The sequence below is a fragment of the Rhea americana genome, unplaced genomic scaffold (assembly GCF_003343005.1).
Source record: "Rhea americana isolate MKP2758 unplaced genomic scaffold, rheAme1 scaffold_446, whole genome shotgun sequence".
In the NCBI taxonomy this organism is placed as follows: Eukaryota; Metazoa; Chordata; class Aves; order Rheiformes; family Rheidae; genus Rhea; species Rhea americana.
In genome coordinates, this window is record NW_028186586.1 from 273454 (window position 1) to 295963 (window position 22510).

The 22510-nt window shown below is 40.9% G+C and overlaps 2 protein-coding genes across 3 annotated transcripts in view; one reads left to right on the top strand and one right to left on the bottom strand.

Annotated features, from left to right (window-relative positions):
* Positions 1-17260, top strand: part of PTBP1 (polypyrimidine tract binding protein 1) — a 31899-nt gene extending 14639 nt beyond the window's left edge. For both annotated transcript variants that reach the window (XM_085316011.1, XM_085316012.1), the window contains 13 exons: positions 1980-2055; positions 3039-3211; positions 4246-4392; positions 5756-5926; positions 6723-6833; positions 7217-7391; positions 7995-8072; positions 9338-9486; positions 12219-12252; positions 12742-12834; positions 13170-13386; positions 13672-13749; positions 14187-17260. In XM_085316011.1, coding sequence (XP_085172137.1) covers positions 1980-2055; positions 3039-3211; positions 4246-4392; positions 5756-5926; positions 6723-6833; positions 7217-7391; positions 7995-8072; positions 9338-9486; positions 12219-12252; positions 12742-12834; positions 13170-13386; positions 13672-13749; positions 14187-14319 — 1635 coding nt within the window. In that variant the 3' untranslated portion in view covers positions 14320-17260. The remainder of the gene's footprint in view (positions 1-1979; positions 2056-3038; positions 3212-4245; positions 4393-5755; positions 5927-6722; positions 6834-7216; positions 7392-7994; positions 8073-9337; positions 9487-12218; positions 12253-12741; positions 12835-13169; positions 13387-13671; positions 13750-14186) is intronic.
* Positions 17261-20756: 3496 nt separating this feature from the next.
* PLPPR3 (phospholipid phosphatase related 3) overlaps positions 20757-22510 on the bottom strand; it is a 5959-nt gene continuing 4205 nt past the window's right edge. Inside the window, exon 8 of the mRNA XM_085315990.1 lies at positions 20757-20858. Coding sequence (XP_085172116.1) covers positions 20757-20858 — 102 coding nt within the window. The remainder of the gene's footprint in view (positions 20859-22510) is intronic.

Sequence of the window (22510 nt, forward strand, 5' to 3'; positions counted from 1 at the left end):
TTTTTTTTTTTTTTTTTTTTTTGGAACCTGTCCTAGTTCCTCATACTCATTCTGTACATCAAAGTCCTTGAGTTTCTTAGAAGAGTTAGCAGTGAGTAGTCAAACAAGAAATTCAAGACTGAAAAAAATTAAGCTGTTTATAAGGTATCTCTAATTCAGTGTTCTGGGGCTCCTTATGTGACCTACTTTTCCAACCTGTTTACTGATAGAGTAAGCAGAGAGCTTTTGTTGTTGCACAGATACTGTTACTACAATTGCCACTAGATATAGGACATGGTGAGAGATAGTGTTTCTGGTGATCACAGTATGAAGCAAAGTATGTTTTCATCAAGATGGATGAGATTTAGGTGAAGCAGGGATGAACTTGATTCTTCCTACTACCACTTTTAGAAGAAATCTTTTTAATGTAGCATTTGTGGATGAATCACTTTGAAAACTACAAGAGAGTGCTTTAGAATATATATATATATGTATAGGATTTGTATTTTCATGTTTGCATATTGCTTACAGTAGACTTTGAGGTCTTCTGTGATACATGTTTAAAATTGTCAGACTGATTTTAAACTGTATGTATACGAATTTCAATGGAGAAGTAATTTGTAGTCTTATTTGCTTTAATGTTTTTAATACTTCCTGTTCTAAGTTAGACTAGCCTGGTCAGTTGAGGTAATTTGGGTGACTTTACAGGTTATGTTGTGATGAGTTGAAATATATACTTGGCTCACATTAACCTGTCACATAGGTGTGTTTAACTTTATTTGCAGGGAATGGAGGAGAGGTGTCAGGCTTTACTTTATGCAAATAAATTGAATTATACCTTAATCACAGCTAATACAGAGCCTAGAATAATCAAATGCCTTTCTATTAATGGATTTGCATGCATTGTCAGTTTGAGTAGTTCTAGAATTTCTCATTGAACTGTTTTCTTCCCTCTCAAGTTGAAAGGCACTGTACTGCAGTAAGAAAAATCAAAGAAACATGGTGCTGGGACACAGACTGCTACTTGCAGCTTTCCGGTCCACAAGTAGACCTGTTGACTTCAGTGTAGAACAGCTCGTAGTGTAAAATGCAATAGAGGACGAGATTGCAAAGAACTTGTGCCAAGCTGTGATACTTGGATTTCTCTGCTTCGTAATGCTTGGCTGTGTCTATTAGAACAAAGTCCAAAGATTTGATCAAAGTGTTTACTGTGACTTTAGGGTACTGTCTGGTCCTCCTAGAAATTGTTGCTGCTGCTCTGGGGATTATTGCTACAAAACAACAAACCAGAACAAACCAGTGATCTGTCTTTTGTAATAGAATCTAGATTACTTTATTATATGCAGATGAATTTACTTTTGTAAGGTGTGAAACGTAGCTACTTTTCTAGTCATTTGCTTTTTTTCCTCCTTGCTCTGACCCTTAGGGAGTGTGTATGGGTGTGTTTTTTTTTCTTTTTTTTTTTAAGTTCTCAGTTTCTCTAGGTTGATTTTTTTTTTTTTTTTGGTCAGGTGGAAATGCACCTTTTTCCATTGTTTTTGCAATACTTAAGTCATGCACTAACGCTTTTGGGGCAGCTTTTGGTAACTTCTCTTTCGCTGTAAGAGTTTCTTACTCTTGCCATTTCTGATGAACTGCAGTATTGTTCTAACTTAAACTAAAAGGATGATAATGTTTCTAGTAGGATAGATTTGACTATTGACATCAGACAAYATTAGGAGAATCTATATCTGAATAGAGAGGACTATTAATTTAGCAGCTTCAGAAAATCCTGAGGTTCCTAATGCGTAGCTGAATGGAGATAGTGGATAGTGCTATGTACTTGCTAAATCGGATTTTACCTGTATTACCAAATATACCTGTCAGTATGTTTGCATTTGCACTTTAGTTCAGGGGTTTTTTTGCATCTTAATAGCTTAGTTGTTTTTCTGCTTTCCAGTACCTGAACAGGATTTAGCAAAGTGCTGTCAATTTACCATTTCCCTCCTCCTCTTTTCCAGCGGGGATCTGACGAGCTTTTCTCTACTTGTGTTACTAACGGACCCTTTATCATGAGCAGCAACTCTTCTTCTGCAGGTAACATTGTCTATAAGAATAGAAATTTATGATAAGCATTGCAAATATTATGAGAAAGCCCTCCTTTCCCCTCCACACTTGTTCTTTAATTTAAAATCTATTTTTTGTGATTATTACTAGGCCTTCTATAAGGCTGAGCTGAAGGTAATAAAGCATTAAAAGGTTAGTGGCCTGAATAAAATTGTTGCAGGACAGTTGCTAAAATGATTTTACAGCGATTGGAACATGCAGTTTATGCTGTAAAGTGGTGCAATTAAAGCACAATTCAATTCATGTACGATTATTTTGGAGTATGTAATATTTTTCTATTACTTCTACATTGTGTAAGACTCCCAAGTAATCCTATCCAAGATGGAGTCCTTGGGTGCTGAGTCTAGACTCCTTTTTTTCCTCTCTGTGCTTGTCTCAATGCCTTGAATTGTCTTTGAGCTACCATTATCTTTCGAGTCTCTTTATGTTCTGCCTAACTGTGGCCTCCCTGCCAGACTGTATCAGCTAATGTCTTTGATATTGTGCTGTTGACAGTCTTTGCAATGCATGCAGTCGTTAATCTAAAATTGTCTTGGATCGTGTATTTGTTGTTTTAATATCACCTTACTTTTAAGATATGCTCCTTGAGGTGCTTCATTGCCAAGAGTGCCAATCAAAGTGAAAAGAAATAAAGCAGCAGTGTAGAATTAGTGGCTCAGACCTAAACAAAGTAGAAGAGTTGTGTGTTTACTGTAAACAAGCTGTAAAATGACCACTGGAGAGTTGATTCCATTGCTGTGTCATTCAGCTAGGTCACTTCAGATCGCTTGTGTAATTTGAAAAATGAATAAAACCGTGTATATTCAGATTCTGGTTAAATTAGACTATGGTATTTCTTTGTAATGCAGAAGGTAGTAACTGGATGGGGAGCACACACTGCTCGTCAAATGTGGTAAATGCATCCATATTCTGTCAAACCTGCTCTAATAAGCAGTGATTTTTGCTTTCTGTAGCTAATGGAAACGACAGCAAAAAATTCAAAGGCGATAGCAGAAGCGCTGGTGTCCCATCTCGAGTAATCCACGTCCGTAAACTCCCCAGCGACGTCACAGAGGCAGAGGTTATTTCTTTGGGCTTACCTTTTGGCAAGGTCACCAATCTTCTAATGTTGAAAGGAAAAAATCAGGTATTGTTTCTGAAATTGGAAGAAGTGATTATGTCAAACTTGATGACTTGTCAGTAAACTACATGCAAATTGTTTAAACAACTGTCATGCATTAGGAGTTAACTTCTGCAGATTTTATTTTACTTTTGGATGATTTTCCTGTGAGCTGTAGAAAATGCTATTTTCATACTGTACAAGGAGTTCAGTTCCTAATTATCRGTTGTCATTTATAACTGGCATTGTGCTTAGTTTTAAATTACAAACTAGGTAAATGATTTGGGTAACAAATTTGGGTGACATGAATTGACTTTTTTCACTCAAATTTGCTTGATAGTTGAGTAACCACAAGTGTTAACTTTGCAGATTAAAGATAACCTTTACAGATAAATCAAAATGAGCTGGGTAAAACCAAGATACTCTTGGGTAATGAAGAAGGTGTGCACAGATTTGGTAACTAAAATTCTCTTACAAATTAATAAGTGAAGAAGCAAACCAGCTTTAATTGTCATATGGAATACCACATCTTTAATTATGGAAATATGCCTCTTTTAGATGTTGCGTGGCATGAAAGTATTTAATGACTCACTACAACCCTTAGCATTTTTGTTTCAGAGTAGAGCAAGACTATAAAGGTATGAAAGAATGAGTAGGTTTACAACTCTGCAGAGAATTGAAGTCTTTTAATATGATAAGTCAAGAATGTGGGCTATCATTCTATTTTAATTTGGCATTCTTGCAAACACTTATGTAATTGGCTGTTTTCTAAATGTATGTAGCGTGGATTTTAGGATGAGACAGACATGACATTAATGTCGATCTCACCAATGAAATTTCTCATCTGTTCTACGTATAGCCTGTTCTTAAACAATTCTCTATATAGAGAAAAACTTGCATGTGAATGAGTAGTCAAATTGAAATACTGATGCAATTTGATTAGAAATAAAGTTCCTTCTGAAGTTATCAATTGCACTGTGATATTGTCAAGTGTTAACACTGTCTCCTAGTGTGAGCTGCTTTGATAATATCTGAATATTTTGGATTTGACTTCTCTGCAGGCTTTCATAGAAATGAACACAGAGGAGGCAGCCAACACCATGGTAAACTATTATACTACAGTCACTCCAGTCCTTCGAAGCCAACCCATCTACATTCAGTTCTCTAACCACAAGGAGCTTAAAACGGACAACTCTCCAAACCAAGCAGTTAGTTTGTTCTTTTCATTTTCATTGGTGGGAGGGATGAGCATGGTTCTCACCTAATGCTTTAATTTGTGCTGCTGATGCAGGCATGAAAGAGTTTCAAGGGATTTGATTTAACTGAGATTGCTAAGCAGAGCATGTTGTATTTTTTGTGAATTTGAATATAAACACTTCTGATCTAGTTTGAGAGCCTGACTTTCAGAATAAAGTGCTCTTGCTTGCATCTTTCATTTTGCTTATGACTTTTCATGCCCTACTTGAGAACAATGAGGAAGAAACAATGATTTCTACCAATGGTTTCTACCTTAAGGACTCCTGTAACAGTTTTTATGTGAAATCTTAAATTGTTAAATGAGATACTGGCTTGAAATATCAGGAAGAAAATACAATATCAAATAGATTTTGAGAATGGGTGTACTAGTGTTCTTTAATTAGAAACAGTAACTGAATAGATATCTAAAGATTTAATGAACTTCAGTGCTTTGGAAAATGTTCTGTATCTAATATTTGAAGCTTTATAAAATGAAACTCTGGGTCAAAATTCTATCTTCAGTAGAATATAACGTGCTGCWATTGAGTATTAGCCTTTGTGGGCAGTGCTTGAACAACAGCAGTTCTTAATGCTTTGTGCTATCTAGAGTTTCTGTGAAAGACAGGCTCCCTTTTTTGGCTTAGCTCATACTGATATTCATTCAGGACGAGAACACTGGAAAGAGGTTCAAGTTACGTGTGCCTCCTTATCAAGGATGTCTGCCTAGTACATACAGTTTGCCTCCTCTCACTTTTCAGACTGACATTCATCAGGATCTAGTGCTGTGGAGATGAAATGCTACTTGTTGCATATAACAGCCTGAATCTGAGGCACAACACTGAGCCCATTATAATGGCAAATACATAAGGGGGACTCTTCACAGATTTTTTTCCAAGTTTTTTCACTCCTGGATTCCTACAGCAGTTGTGCATTAATCTTTCAGTCTTGTCAGTTTTGGTAGTATTCTGAAGACAGTATTTCACCCTTGAAGTGCCCAGCTTTTCCATTTTTCTAAACAACTGAATAGTTCTGCTGCATCAGTAGATGCTGAACAACATTTTAATTCATCCGTGTATACCATTAGTGATTTCTAGCTGTAGTGCAAATACTTCATATTTTGCTTGGTTTGCATTTTTGCATTGCTGTGGTGGTTTTTGTATTGTGCATATTTAAAAGGTGCTGAAGTCTTTGCATATCCAGTCTTAAGGACAGTTAATTGCTACCCTTTTGAGTTTTACTCTTTAGTAGTAGTTTGCGGATGGGAATCTCAAGAAGAGTTCAGTATGTATTTCTGCAAGCAGAAGTGTCAGTCTAACAGGATGTTTGGTTCTGCAGCGTGCCCAAGCAGCTCTGCAAGCAGTGAATTCTGTTCAATCTGGAAACTTAGCGCTGTCAGCCTCTGCGGCAGCAGTAGATGCAGGAATGGCAATGGCTGGCCAGAGCCCTGTCCTGAGGATCATTGTTGAGAATCTCTTCTATCCTGTCACTCTAGATGTTCTGCATCAGGTAAAACATGTTACAACAACTTCTGGTAGATCAGCATGGAGGGAAGTGTAGCAACAAATAGTAAATTAGTATATTTGCAACMTAAGTGTTTTAACGGTATGTTTTTATCCAAATTTTGAGGGGAGCAGCTTTGAACATAGCCSTTGAATCTCTACTTTCTGGACCATATGCCCATGTGACTTCTGGTTTTGGTTCCAATCTGTCCAAACTTTAATTTCCAGAGATTTGGTTGATGGTCTGTTTTAGCTGGATTGAAATTCAGTACAGTGCAGAGGACAAATACTGATACTTTCAAGATGGCTGTTGAAGCTGTAGCTAGGATTTAGAGGAAGTAGCTGTTAGCCTTATGGGAGGGTGGGGGAAAAATAAATATGGTATATACAAGCCATTTAGGCATCAGCTTGTCTGTCTGTTGGGAAAGTTACTTTTGCTGTCTACTAAAATTGCTTAATTTCATCTTTGTTTAAAATGTGAGTTTGACTGCATTTAAATCTCTGGAAAATTCTGAGAAAGTTACAGTTTATGAAGGTGTATGTGAATCTTGTTGTGTAAGAATTTAGTAAGACAAAACTAAACATTACTGTTAAGGGAGCACTTCAGTAACCATGTTGTTTTCTAATCTAATGCCTTGCTAGTAAGCTAAACAATGCCCATGGAGTAGTTTAAAACCTCAAATTTTTAAGCTGAAAACTAATATGGTTAAAAGATAAATTTTGTTGTTGTTTCTGCTTCTAGTGGGATAAATGAAATTCATTTACTAGAAATAAGATAAGACACACAAATATTTATCTTGCAGATTTTTTCCAAGTTTGGTACAGTCTTGAAAATAATTACATTCACAAAGAACAACCAATTTCAGGCCCTGCTACAATATGCTGATCCAGTGAGTGCTCAGCATGCCAAACTGGTGAGTAGTATGCTTTCATTGCGGAAAGCAAGCTTCAGAATTTAAATAATTCAGGTATTTGTTAATCTAGATTGACTTTAAGAGTGAACATTTTGGAATGTTTTGTTGTCATATTATGTTTGTGCAAGGATTGACATAGTGGCAGATTGCATGTGCAAGTGGGAGGGAATTTGACCACTAGAAGGGCAGTAGAGTTATTTTGAGTAAATACTGAAGGAGATAAAAGGAAATGATGTTAACATCACACAAATTAAGATTCTGCATGTCTTCAGATGGACTAGTGTTACCTGGTATACCTGATATAACACTTTGCCTCTTCAGAGATTTGTTACCTAATCTAGTATAAATGCACCTGCAATAAAGAATTGTTTATTTCCTTGCAGTCTTTAGATGGACAAAATATCTACAATGCCTGCTGTACCCTGCGCATAGATTTCTCAAAGCTCACAAGTCTCAATGTAAAATATAACAACGATAAGAGCAGAGATTATACACGGCCAGACCTACCTTCTGGGGATAACCAGCCCTCTCTTGATCAGACAATGGCAGCTGCTTTTGGTGAGAATGCTTAAAGTGGGAGCAGGACAAATTTAACTGATACTCGTGTCAGTTGGGAAGGGGGGAGGGCATGTAATCCTAGTATATTTGGTCATACAAAATTTCAGCGTACTGTGTGACTGATTAGAAAAACTCGGAAATCACTGGATGAGAGTAGTGTGAAGTACTAATATGGCTGTGTGTATGCAGATGCATGCTACTACTGTGAAAGCTGTTCTTGCTTTAGCTAAGGACTTCTAGGTATTACTGTTTTCTGTGCTTTTAGTGCCATCTGCTGTTCTGTCCATATGGGATCTCAGTGTTTGTTGTAACATATAGCTTAAACTATTGTGGCTAAACAGCTATAGAAGTTACTTAGCTCGTTTAGTCAACAGCCATCTTCTAATAGCTATTTCAGAACAGCAGACTTATACTAGAAATACTTCTTTGTTGAAGAAGTTCAGTACTGCATTAGAGGCATTTTTGACTGTTTATAATTGAAGCTTAGCTTCCAACTAAGGAAGGATGAAGGATGTTGAAGAATGGAGACCTCAAGAGATTCTAGCTATGTCCAGTGTTGTCTTGCTATGGTTATTTCTGTATAATGTGTATATCTCTTCCCAGGTGCCCCAGGAATAATTTCTGCCTCTCCATATGCAGGAGCTGGCTTTCCTCCTACCTTTGCAATTCCTCAGGCTGCAGGTACTGTATTTCGTAAGTTGGAATTTTATATAGGTTCTCTGATTACTTCTGAAGCTGTCTTCAGGTTTTAGAGCTAAGTGATGAAGTGATGTTTTTGCTGGGACTAGTCACGTAAATCCTGAGTGCGGGCATAGAAGGGAATGGGGTTTCAGTACCCAAACTCAATTAGGAATACAAAAATGTAGTTGAGAAACTCTGCCTAGACAAATATTGCTGTGGCAACAGGAAAGTCTGAATAGCAGAAGGGGAAAACACTATTTTAAAATATTGAGGAGATAATTAAGCTTTTTTGTATTTAGACTCTCGCAGTATTAAACTAGTGAATTGATGAGTCTGGGAACTTGACTTMTGTAAAGGTGATCAAAAGCTAAGAACCTTCTTCACTTCTAAGTATTCTGAATAAAGCTAATATTTAAATAAGCCTAACTATACTGTTACCATTGCACTGTGAAATTGACAACTTGTATATAACAAAATACTGCAACTTGCAGAAATAATTAAAAGTGTTTGAGGTTAAATGCTTAGATTCTGGGTGCTTAATAGTCCTGTCAATGTTATGAAAAACAGAAAGCAAACTTGCTAACATACTGAGCTAGGGTCAGTGACTCTTCTGTAATTTGATAGAATTTCCTTGCTTATGACAAGCACAAATTGAGTTTGTCGATAATGTCCACTTGGGGAAATGTATGATGCCACTTTGAGAATTAAATTAATTTCRCTTAACCACTAGCAGATGAAATTTAAAGCTCTTCCCTTTGGAGAGCTTATCCTGTGAGGTACCAAATGTTGTTGAGCATCCTGAAAATGCATAGAAATAAAACTTAAATGTTCCTCCATTCAAGAAGGAATAGCTAATGATAGCATATGCTATCTGACTTAAATGCATGGTTAAAGAATAAAGGATTTTTGGCATGCACTAGTTTGAAATACCTTTTCAAATGCACTGCTTGTGATACCTTTCCTGCACCAACAGAATTGAGGCTTTGCTGATTCTGCTTGTAAAACAGGTGAAATATTGTGGTTAGCAATACTGTGTCGAGAGGCATTTGTTAAGCACCAGGCACTGCAAGAGCAAATACTATTAGAAATTGTAACATTTCCTGCAGCACCAGAATTGGAGGCTCTTGTTGCTGTTAAAAGTTTGCTGTGTTTTGAATTGTTACTTGCATGTTAAAGAAGGTGTGCTGTTCTCCCTTCTGGTGCAGCAAATACACTAGAGTACATGCTGTTAATTTCTTTACTGGTTAATATTCTTTAATTTCCAGGCTTGTCAGTTCCAAATGTTCATGGAGCACTAGCTCCTTTGGCTATCCCATCAGCAGCAGCTGCAGCGGCTGCAGCAGGACGGATTGCCATTCCCGGCCTCACTGGGGCAGGGAACTCTGTTCTGCTGGTTAGCAATCTGAATCCTGAGGTTAGTGGAGTCCTAATTTTATTTTTCCCCTTCTTCTTCCTGTTACCTCTGCTTTCACTTTCTGAACACAGATTGTGCTGAAATTCACTGAAAGTGAAATCCTACTGTATCCTAAAGGAAACGGCAAAACCAGAAAAGCAGATAACATGGGCTCTGCCAGTTCTAAACCTCAAAGCAGATCAGTACTCTAGTTGCTGAAGGGAAATGGGAAAGTCTGTCTGTCTCAAATTAAAAACTTTTGCTCTTTGAAAGCCAAGGGTGCTGCCTGCCTGCTTTTGTCCCATAAAGACTACAAAGCCTGTCCCTTCCTTGCTCTTATTTGGAATCTCCCTGCCACTTCCATGGAATAGTGTCATTTGGGTCGCAGAATAGTCATGTCTTTTTTTTTCTCCCCTMTCCCTCTTAGCATGTTCTGGTTTTTAATACATTAATTAAGAACTACAGAAAGAGTTCATTCTGACCTTTACTCTTTCTGTATAGTGTCTGGACCCTGCCAGCTTGACTTTGTTGTACCTGTGCAGTATTTCCTCTGCCATGTGCTTGCACATTTTTTCCTTTCCAAGATTGCTGAAAGTTCTTCCTTAGTTAAACCGTTAGCTTTGTTCACATTTTCAATTCTGTTCAACTTATCTCAATGAGTTGAAATATTTGGGCAGCTTAAAATGAAGCAGCTAAAATTGAACAAACGTCTTTAATGAAAGACTCCATCATGAGAGAATTTGATAAAGACTACCTTGGATTTTTAAGTCAGATTTTGTGTCTTTGTCAGATTGAAGTGTAGACTCTTCAAGTGTGTGCAATAGAGTATGACAAGTCTCTGATGGAAAATAATACCTTAACTAGTGGGACTGCACACACAACTTAATACTACTTTGTAAAGCTAGAAAACTTACCAGTGATGTCAGAGTAACCACAAAACCTCTTTTGCATCAAAGGGGAAGTCTGGATGTGATGAATAATAATAATTAAAAAAAATAACTCTTGATGAGCTTAACAGATTAAATAAGTATTTCGGACTTCTTTTTATCTACCATTACTATTTTCTCCAGGGCATGAAATAACGGCATAGACTGTAGTACAAGCTTTGATTTGGATAAGGTGTTCTTTCTATCTAGGAACTCTTGTGCTGTTCCAGGAGCTGTCATCTTTGGCTTGGTCCCAATGACTTGCTGTTCAGATTAAAAAAAAAATCTTAAACATTAAGAGCTGGCATTGTTATTCTCAAACAATGTAATATGATAAAGTGTGTTTTTGGGATGATTCTTCATTGTCAAGGATGGCAGTGATAGGGGTATAGCATAGTCTTTTAAAAGTAGTATCTAAATGATGTGCACAGTCCTTCTTTAAATAGAAGCAACCAGTTATTTCATGCCTTGTATTTTTTGATGAGCTCTTCACTATCCATCCAGCTTATCTTTGGGCTAGAGAGACTTTGATACTTGGACTGAAGCTGAGAACTAACAGACTTAAAACTTTTTTCCATTGCTTGTATAATCATTGTTGTAGAAACTTACCTGTGCCATGAGTTAGTTAAGAGACAGTATTTCTCTAGAGTGACTCCTTTGTAAATGTAGAGATTTTTTTCCTCATTCAGAATCATGGAAATTAAAATTATCCCACTTACACTTTCTCCAATGGGTGGAGGAAGTCTGGATGTCTCAGTTTGCACTAGCTTTTGTTTTGAATGCAGGCATTTGTCTGCATGTTAAGTTAGTGTTGCCAGTGGGAACAGAGGTGCTGTTTCTGCTTTGATATTTTGAGTAATAGTATTGGATTTCTGTGCTATGAGATCCTCCCATTGAGAAAGATGGAAGGGAATAGTCATCTTTTGTAAATGCAGTACGAAGTTCTTCTATAGTAAGCATGTCTAGCAGCCCTTTGAGGSGTGAGGTATTTTGTTTGGTGGGTTTTTTTTGATTGTTTTTCAGTGGTACAGCTGCTCTTCTAGATAATCTTTTGATTTAAAAGCAGTTATTCATATCCAAATTGGACTTTCTTGTTTGGTTAAAGCTAAATATGTGATATAGATTGCTTCTGGTCACTTATCTTAAAGCAGCAAGCACAGCTGTATTTTTTTAATTAATCCRCAAAGTTGTTTCTTCAAAGAAATACTTGGAAATCAGAGAACATTTTTAGTCATCATTTTAAAGAATACTATTGCAATTTAATTCAACATTAAAGCCAGTAGAAGTCACTCTGTTGTGATACTGTCTCCTCTCTTTGTATATCTTGAGTAAAAAATGCCTTTTCTTTATCATTGTGTTCCACTAGGTAAAACCTATTAACTGTTTCTGTAAACAAGTATTGTATGTAAAATTCTATAAATCTGACTGATGGAACACTACATATTTCCTTATGTATTTACTGACCTGTGTTTTTTTGCTACTTTTTTCTTTTCTCCCCCATCCCTGAATTTTTTTTCTTCCCCTGATCCGGAATTTCTTTGCCAACTGACTGCACGGTACTTCTGCTTCCTGTTGTTGCTTGAAACAAAAAAATAAAAACATTCCCCTTCCAAAAAAAAAAAAAAAAAAAAACCCTGCTCTTCGGAAACCAACCTGCCCTTCAATATTAACCATCTTGAAAACTTCATCATCCATCAACCAATTTCGCCATTTCCTGCGGGGACTCTGCCCTTCCTCGTTGTGGACGATTTGTGCAACCTCGCTCTCCCCTTCGATTCCTTACCTCTTCCCTGTCCCTCCGCTGCCTTGCTCTGCTGTTCTCTAAAGAGAGTTACACCCCAATGCCTCTTTATTCTTTTCGGTATGTTATTATTCACACTTTTTATTACCTTGTTTTTCATTTATTTGACATTACTTTTTTGATACTTCAAAAATGTAGAGTTTGCAGTTTGCCATTTTTGAATGCATAATTTCATTTTTACATTGTTTACTTAGTTTGCTATTTAATTTTAGTTTGCCTTTATTTTATGTTCAATTATGCATGGTTTATTGCTTTGCATGTCTTTTGTAAGAGTTTTAAATTGTGATAGCATGCTGAATTGTCCAGTCTTCTGGCAGTTAGATTTTTGCTTTTTGCTGAAACCCAGTATCTTTTCTTTAATGTATTGTTCCATTATTATTCTGCTGTATAAGAATTTTCCTTAAGTAGAGCAGAATAAACATGGTTGGAATGAGATCAGTTCTGATTGTGAATGAATGTTTTTGCTGTTGGATTGATTAGCTAATGCTAAGTTGAATGAGACTTTCTCTTTTTCCTACCTAAGACTGTTTGTTTCCTCCCTTTCTGAAGGAGTCTATGGTGATGTGCAGAGGGTGAAGATTTTATTTAATAAGAAAGARAATGCCCTAGTTCAGATGGCTGATGGAAACCAGGCTCAGCTTGGTAAGCAAGCTTAATTGTATTAGATTGTTAACATATTAAGAGACCTAATGTCTACCAAAACTTTTAATATCAGAGTGCTGTCGTCTTGTCAGCACTTAATTACTTGCCTGCATATGTAGCTTGGGTATAGTGGAAGTCTAGAGGAGATGTTTGTGGCAGATAATCTTTCTGGAAAAAGAAAATAACAGAATAAGGTAGAGTAATAATGCTTGATATGCAGTTTCTGGAGCATGTGATATTTGTGCAGGGAAGAAATAGAAAATTCTAGCTTGGGTTTAAACATGAGGGGAAAACTGAAATATCACTGAAGTCAGTACTGTCTTTAACTGTTGCAGCCATGAGTCATTTAAATGGTCAGAAGCTTCATGGGAAGCCAATCCGTATAACACTGTCCAAGCATCAGACAGTACAGCTTCCSCGTGAGGGGCAGGAAGACCAAGGTCTGACTAAGGATTATGGAAATTCTCCTCTCCATCGTTTCAAGAAACCAGGCTCCAAAAATTTCCAAAACATCTTCCCCCCTTCTGCCACTCTTCATCTATCCAATATTCCGTAAGTATCTGCACAGAGAATTCTTAGGTGGCYGAGTATAATACTGTGAAAATCTTTGCAAATGAAGTTAATTTCAGAGTGAAGAATACAGTCAACTTTTCACTGCTGGCAAGACTAAAGTTTGTTCATCTTCCTGTAGTTCCTCAGAGTTTTGCCAGCCTATGCATGGAGTTACTGGTAGAGAATTTAGAAAAGGAACTTGAAGAATTTGCATGTTTTGGGGTGTGTGGGTTTCTTAATTTAGTCTGTCAACCAATAGTTGAATGGAAAACTGATTTCTTTCAGACCTTCAATAACTGAAGAAGACCTCAAGATGCTATTTTCAAGCAATGGTGGGATGGTCAAAGGATTCAAATTCTTCCAGTAAGTTTTTTTTTTTTTTCCTCTCTCATGACCTGGCCTACCTAATGCTGAGCTCTAAATGTGAGGGTGGTAGAAGCACTTACTGGTAATCTTGATTGAAAATCAGCTTGTGCTAAGCTAAAGGTGAGCAGAATGATTTTTGTCATATTTGACTCCTCTAGAATAAGGAACTCRGGAGTAACCCTGGACTGAGTGTTTGGTGAGTATGATGAGTTGATAAATATAATTTAAGGTAGCTAAGTTAGTTGCTTAGATATGCGTGTTTATCATACAGACTTACTCTTCTTTATAAAAGGAAAGAAATATCTCAATTACTCAAGTAATAGTAAAGTGAAATGTCTGTCTGGCCTTTCTGAGTGCTGGACAAGAAAACTTGTGTAGAGTTAAACGCTTCAAATGAAGGTGTTAAACATAACTTGAAATTTTTGCCTTATCAGGAAGGACCGTAAAATGGCTCTGATCCAGATGGGCTCCGTGGAAGAAGCCATTCAATCACTCATTGACCTCCATAATCATGACCTTGGGGAGAATCATCACCTGCGTGTGTCCTTCTCGAAGTCCACCATTTAAAGCTTTGGAAGGTGTGAGACAAAATGGACTTGACTTAAAACCTCTTGGGTTCAGCCTTGACCTTAGAGGGCTGAACACTAGGGTTTCAACTTCCATCATTCCAGAAAAAAGCCACTTTAAAAATGCAGCTGAAGTGACCTTAAAAGACCAGAGATTTTATTTTTTTAAAAGAGAAATCAGTTTACCGGTTTTTAAAAAAATTAAATCTAATTCATATTGCTAACATTGCGGTGATGGGTAACAATCTTGACTGTTCAAATAAAAATCACAAGTTAAAGTTTACACTTTGGAACCTGCTCTGGGAAGATTCCCCTCCCCTCCCGCTCCTCCTCCCCCCAAAAAGCAGATCCTAACAACTTTATCAGGTTTCACGTTGATGCCTTTTTTATTTTCTTTACCCATCCATGCCTTGAAAGACCTAAAACCACTGTGTAAATTCACTTTAGCGCCTTGGAGTCAGGATTTTGCAAAATGCATGGTGTATAGGAGTTCCCAACTCACCCAGCACAAAAATAAGTTGTATTGATCTTACCTAAACTGTGCATCTGCTATCCTGTGCCTTAAACTTCTCTTCTTTTGGGGAAAACATCTGAACTCTAGTGATTGGATTGCGAGAGTTGAGGGGAGTGAGTGAGTTCTRGCTTACTAGATCCATTTCTTGTAACAAAGGACAAGTGAAGCTGGCAAGTGGATAAAGAAAATATCAGGCTTTGACTCTTTAGGCGGTTGTATCCCACAGTCCATGAAGTGTCTCAATCTGCGTAGTATCATGTATCTTCATGTCACTTTCCAATTTGCATGTGGTTTACCTCCATCTGCAAACTTTTCAAGTGGGAGTTAAAGATCCTTTGTTTATAATATTCAGACTAAGCAGAAAGGTCTGGGTGGGGAAGCATTCCCATGACCAAATTACATTCCAGTGTCAATAGCAAATCTACAGGCTCTACCCTTCACAAGAGCATTGATCAAGATATGAAATTAACCACTGTTGGACACTTGTGAAGACGAATCATTAAGAGTTTGTCTAAATTGTGTGTGTGTGTATATATATATATCTAAATACTTGGCTAGGATTTGAAAAATTATTGGATATCCCACATTTAGAAAGGTGTTCATGTGAGTCACCTTTGTGCCCCTAATTTGAGATTAACAAGACCAATGTAGCTCTGCCATCATTCTTATAGCATGTCTTCAGCATTTGAGCTTTTTGTTTTAATTCTTGTATTATACTTTTTGATGCAGTTGCTGTCATCTGTGCCTAGCAATATTTCCAGTTGACCAAATATTCTAATCTCTTTATATGCAAAAGAAATAGTTTAAGTACCTTTTTATAGAATGATAAGATGGTATAAACGTAATCTAAATTTACTCCTTTGTGGTATTACCCTTGTATACTGTACTTTCTTATTTTATTTTTATTTTATTTTTTTTGTAATTGAAACTGTAGGGCAGGAATTTAGTTATCAGGCTGAGGTCATGACTGAGGATGAGTAATGTAATGAAATTGATAAAACATGCTAAACTAAGCAGATTTTTTTTAAAGCAAAGTGTTTTGAGGTAACGAGCACAAATAGCTTGTGAATTTAAGTAAAAGGACCCAGGCTAAAGTTTTTACTTTTTTTAACCTACAAGCCCAAATCTTTTTAAGTTATAGGAAGGGAATTTATTAAAAGTAGAATGCAGCAGATTTTTTTTYCCCCAGTGATACAACTTTTTTTCCTGGCTTACAACTCTTCTCCCAGGCCATTCTGCCTTCTATTTTGTATAATCCGATGTTGCCTTACATTTCCCTCTAACCTGCAACCTGTTCGGATGCAAAATAACAAGAATCTTGTACTTTTTTTTCAGGGTTTTTCTGCAAATTGTGGACCAAAGTTTGTTTTTTAATTGTCTTAGTGTTGCAAGTTATGATTTCCTTGYTTAGTGTGGGAGCTCTTGACTTGCCTAGCACTGAGTGTTTGGAAAAGTCTTAACTTTTCATAGTTCCTCCCTAAACTCTTGAGGATGTGAATTATGCTGGAGAAGTGTGTGAAGTCTGAGTGAGGGTTCAGCTTGGGTTGCTGGCATGAGATTGGTAATACTTGTCTGCCTTAGTCTTCGGCTTGTGGCTGAAAGGAGTGTAAAACCATCTTAAATGAAAGCTTTGCCCCCAGTTGAGCTGAAAAAAAATCAGCTGACAAATAGATGCTGGTTTTGGTTACCTATGAATTTGAATAAGCCTGTTAGTGAAAAGCCTTGTCATCTGCTACTTCAAAAAGCTCTTTTTGCTTGCATCTTACACTCGATAGGGCAAATTCAGATGTCTTGGTAATTGTCAGCTAGAGATGATTTCCTTATCTGCCTTCTTCCCCAAATGAAAAACAGCAAATCAATTCCTCTTGCAGCCAAGGAACACTGGCTATTCAGTTGGCACTCCTGAGAGTGCCACAGGCAGCACTGTACCTTGAAAACATCCATGCGCAATCCAAGTGGAACAGCTGTGGTTTAACTTTTAAATGCATTCAATCAACCTCACCCAAGACAATGGGAAGAGGCTTATTGGAATGAAACCTGTGTGGTGGCCTTTAACCTTGATCTGGTCAACACGCAGGTTATATATATTTTGCAAAATGCAAACAAATGAATTGAGGTAACCCCAGAACCCAGACAATTGTGGGTTTTTCCTTTGGATCCCTGTGTTTGCATGTAAAGAATGTGAGTAACAAAAGGGTGTACATATTTATAATTTTTTTATACCTGTTGTAAGACATGAGGGGGCAGCAAAACCCATTTTTTTATGGTGAACAGATGTATTGTATATTTTGATAACAACTATTACAGGTTCAGTATTGTGGAAGGTGGGGGTGGGAGGGTAAGCATACACAACATCAGAATTCCATTGCCTCTTTCAAAGAATGTTTGTAATGCAAAAAGAAATGAAATTAAAACTATTTTATAACAACCTTTGTACCTTTCTGTAGCTCCATTATTTACTGTTCAGATTGTAGAAAGCAGTTATTGGCCAGTCTGTACTTGTGCTTTCAATAAATTTCTTCTGTATTCTTTGCTTCTGATTTTCCTATCTTTTTATTGTGCCTTTTTTGCTTCTGATTTTTTTTTCCTTCTAATGTAATTTCAGCTGCCTCATTTTATATAACTTTTGACTTTTCACATACCTCTGGGCTAGTGGAGTGTTTGTTCGTATTAGCATCTTTGTGCAGATTAAAGGGTGATAAAATAAGATCGAGGCTGGAAAGGGTAATTGTGAAGCATACTTCAATGATCTGTTCCAAACCATTCCCACTCCTGCCCTTCAGTGATTGAATGGTGAAGTTCAGAGGTATGAGGTTATAGGGCCTTAACTGATGCTCTGCCTTTGTCACATTCCAACACTTTTTTTTCCTCATGTTCCTAAACTTTCCATATACTCTAGCTAATATCCATGGAATAACCAACTTTCAAGTCAAATATATAGTACTCTCTGCAGTTTTACGCTTTAGATGTGTAAAAGCTTTCTGACTAGCTGGATGTCATTATGCTGAGTTTCACATCCGGTGTTTCTGTATGTAAGTAGATTCCTGTTTTAACTTCTGTAACAGTAATGATGATTTCAGTTCTTGCAGGTTACTCTTGTGTGAATACTCTGGCTGTCTGTTGGGGCATATCTGACTCTCTAAGTTCCCTGAGGAGCCAGGCCTTTAGTTTCTAGAGAGGTTTGGCTTATCTGCATACTCAACTTGTTTTTTTTTGTTTGTTTGTTTGTTTTGTTTTCCCTCAAAAGTAAATGCTCTTTAAAGACCTGGAGACCTCAGAACACACTTAGTTATCAAGAAGGGAGACCAGAAGTCGCAGGTATGAGACTCCCAAATTTTTATGCTATGAATATCTTAGGACTGCAAAGGGAAGCAGTGGAAACCCAGATGCTTAATGGGAAATACCAATGAACAAAGCTGCCTGCGTAATGGGAAAGGTGGTCTAGCAGGTCATTTTTGTTGGTAACAGGCTAGCTGCAGAACTGATGTATTGCTTCTGAGGTTTTGTCATCTACAYTAGAACTCTAAAATGTAGAAGGTGATTTCTTAAGCAGTTTGCACCCAGCATGCTCTGTGCCACTTCCTTCAGGTGAGCTTGGTGGTTTGAGCTGTCAGAGGCTCCTTGCTGCAGATTTGTGGGGTAGAAATGCAGTATATTGCACAGCAGTGAGTGTGCGTACTTTGCACCAAAGCATTTCGTTGGTGGTGTACACCATGCCCAAGCAGATGATAGTTGAAAACATTGTTGCATTTGAATAGAGGTCSCATGGGTTTCGGGATATAAAGAGTAAATGTATTGAGCTGTTGCTTTTGTGGCTCTACTGTTTTCTATCCTTTGGCTGCATTCCCTTTGTGTTGAATACATTAGCATTAAACACTGGCTTATTTTATGGGCATCTCAATATAGACTTCAGCTCCAAGGTTACTGAGCTGGATTCTTCAGGAGTCTTAGRCTACTAAAAGAGATCACTGTTGTTCCTTGAAGGTATAATAGGATTTGTAACAGCTGCCTCTTCCCTCACCCATCTTGATGCCTATGTGAAAATAAAGCCAAGCTGCATGCATCATCACCCCACAGGAATGAGCAAGTTAATTGCTACTGTTTTGGTTCAGGAAGTTCCCTTACAAGAAGGTTGTGGGCACAGCCCGTTCCTGAATGTCAAAGGCTTAGACACTAAATTTTGCCTGGAAGCTTCACTTTTGTTTTCCTCTGAGGTAGTGGTTGCTCATTAATGACAGGAAATTTGTTGCAACCTGATCCCTTGGTCTTGGAAGGAGCTCTGTTGAGCTGCAGAGTGTAGTTCTGTGCTGAGCCACTTCCTGGGTCAGGGCGTGTGGCTGGTATATGGGGCCAAAAGCCTGCCTATAGCTAAAGCGTAGAGATGAGGAACGATGGTGGGAAACAGCTGCTGGGCTCAGTTCTTCCAGTGAAGTCCAGCTGGCGTTGCTGAAGAGACCTCTCACTGCAAGACAACTAGCAGATGTTGCTGTGTGGTGAAGCGGGGACTCCGGAGGCAGAGTGCCCTGCTGGGGCTTCATCGCACAGCAAGACCCCCTCGAGAGGGTGCACGGACCCTGCCCAGCCCTGTGCCCCTGCCTGGTCCTGCCCGGAGAAGCGGCACTGCACAGAAGTGCTGAGCTTCCTGGAGCAGCTGGCTTTGCCCAGAAGAGGAGGAACCTGGCTGAGCGAGGTACCCCTGCCCCTCTGGGGGCTGGACTGTAATGAATTGCTAATTAGCTGCCTGCTACAGTAATTATGGCTTCCTAGCTCTTCCACTCCTGGCAAAGTAAATATCGATTGAGGGGATGGGCAAGAGCATGTGCTCAGGGCTGGATTTCCATGGAAACAGCTGCTGAATTGTGAGTGGTTCCTGTATCCCTTCCCCCTACACACATGCACTTACTGCATCGCAGCGCATGCAGCACTGTGGCCGTGCCCATTGCCATGGAAACCTGCCGTGGGGCCGGGGGTGTGTGTGTAAGTGCACTCGTGTGTGCCTGTGCTTGCAGGCTGCAACTCCACCAGGCAGAGACCATGGGACTCCGGGCTGTTCCCTGGCTCCYCGCCAGCCTCCGCCGCGGCTTGGCATGCCGCAGGTTTTGTTCTCCGAAGGTGCCGCAGTCGTTCTGTAGCGGGGATGGGAAAGAGGAGGAGGCAGTGATGCCTGCATCTGAACGTTGGGGTGGGGGGAGAAATGTTTGCCCTGTGTATCACTGTCACAGGGCAACACCTGCTTTTACAGTATTTGTTATTAGGCCACCTTTCTTCTGACTGTGGTGAAACTTAAATACCTTTTTTTTTTTTTTTATTGAAAGATGCTGACATACATAAACCTATTTTTTTTTTCAGTCAGAGCACGATACTCTTATTGGCTCCTGCTCAAACTGSGAAGAGAGGCTCCCTGCAAATAAATATGCTGCTGTGAAAGGCTGGTCTTTCCAAGCTTCTGAGCATCTTTGGGTATGGAAAGTGAATTTAACTACCTTAACTGCCAGCTCAGTAAATACTACTGCTAATTCCCAGAGCATGCCTCTGGTGATGAGGTGGAAACGGTACTGGCTGTTTTTGAGTAATGTTTCTAAAGCTACTAATGCTGTTGGAGCTTGAACCAATATTTGCAAAAGAAAGACCTTGCAAGATTTTGACCACGCTATGGATACTTCCCCTGTTGTGAAGATCTTTAGGGAGGGAAACACTGCATAAACAGTCTTACTGCTGCAACGTGGAGGGGAGAGTTACAGCCTGCAGGCCTTGTCCKGCACCAAGCTCTGTTGCAGGCTGAAGTTGAACGCTAGAGATGTCAAAGTGTGGGGCGCTTGTCAAGCTGTAAGGTCTTTTTTTTAGCATAGTTTAGGAAAGCAAATGGTTTTATTACAGACTCTAATTTTGATGTGTAAAGGGAGCAGTAGCTGCTGTTAATGTTCTCACCGGMGTGTTAGGTCTCCTGTTTGTGCACATGAAGCCTGGCGGGCGGTGCCGCCTTTCACCTCCTCTTTGCCCCTGCCCCGAGGGGAGGTCCCGCGGCCCTAGGGGCGAATAAAGCACAGCAGCGGGGCGCGTGTCTGAGCAGGAGCGCTGATCCCAGCCGGGCTGCTCGGCAAACCCCTCTGTCTGGGGGGACTTGCAGAGCCCGTCCCGTGGGCTACAGCGTCGAGGGCAGCGGGAAGCATGAGCTTGCTTCGAGGCTGTTTCCCCCTCGGTGCCTGGCTTGTGGCCGTGTGGCTCTGGGCTTTCTGGGGCTCCCCAGGAACGRGGTGTGCTTCACCCCCACCCAAGAGGAACCAGGGGCTCCTGCGAGGGGCTTCCTGGCTGGAAAATGTCRGCTGCAGCTCCCAGCTCCTGCCCCCTCCCCTCATCTTTCCGGTGGAGGTGGCAGCCGGGGGTCCGGGCGGCGGGAGCTGGGGATGGCTGTTTCTATGGCAACCGCTGGGCCAGAGAAAGCGTGAAGCGGAGTGTGAAGCCATTAGTCATTTTAACGGGCGGGAGATGCTGCGCCGCGCTGCTTCCCGCGGCCGCCGCCTCCCCGGTGCAGCGGAGCCGGGCGGCTGCGGGTGCCCCCCTCCAGGCTCCTGCTCCGCAGCCCTCGCGCACGCGGCCGGCGGGGGGGGAAGCTGTGTGCCGAAGCCTCTGTCAGCACGGGCACGGCTTCACCTTGGCTTGTCCGGGGGTAAAACGCAGCTGGGGGCAGCCTGCCGCTGGCTGGGTAACGCTGAGCAGGAGGATTCGCAAAACCTGCACGCCAAGGGCAGCCTCCTGCCCCCCCGGAGACGGGCAGCAGCTTTTTCCCTGCTCGCCCACCGCCTTTGCCCCGTGCYGAAGCACGCACCCCCGGGACCCCGGTGCCCGCACCTCGCGCGGCGGCCAGCAGCCCCCCGCTAATCCCCACCCAGCTTTGCCGGCGCAGGAAGCCCGGGTTATGTGGGATAATCCATATGTTTGCAAGGCCGAGGCTTCGGGATATCCACCGTTAATCCAATTGGCAGGAGCAGTGCAGTGCCGGMCGGAGGGGGGAGCCCGGGAAAGCCACCGGGAGCAGCAGGGCCGAGCCAGGGCAGGGATGTCCCACGGCGGCCGAGTCCCCCCGGTGCTACTGGTGCGTGCGGCCAGTGCGGAGCTGAGCGCCGGTGCAGAGCTGAGCCTTGGCGCGGCTCCCTGCAGTGCTCCAGCGCGAAGCTGCTGTGCTCGGCGCTTCTCTTCCTGCAGCGGCAGGAGACTGGGCGGCTCCTGGGGTCTCCATGGGGTGGGAAAGGGGCTGCATGGGTCGACCCCCGCACWTCCCCCCTATGCCCAAAGCTGAGCCCCCGGGAGCGGCCAGGCTGAGCGCCGTGGCTCCCCGTGCCCTGTGATGCCGGGCCTGCTGCCAGCTGCCCGACCCGTCCCGGCACAACAGCCCGTCCCGCCAACATTCACGTCTTTATTTGCTTCAAACCACAGTGCTTCTGCCGCCTGGCAGGCGTGTTCACAGCTTGGAGCTGCCCCGAGCATCGGCTGCCGGCCCGGCCCGGCCCGGCCCGGCTCGCTCCGGGGAGCCCCGCGGAGCCCCTTCCCGCCCCCTCCCAGCCCGCAGCACCCGGCCGGTCCCGGCCGCTGCAACAAGCGGAGCCAGGATGGAGCCCGGGGCTCCTCGCCCGGCGAGGCTGCATCCCGCCAGGAGCCCGGCCCGCGCCGCTCCCAGCTC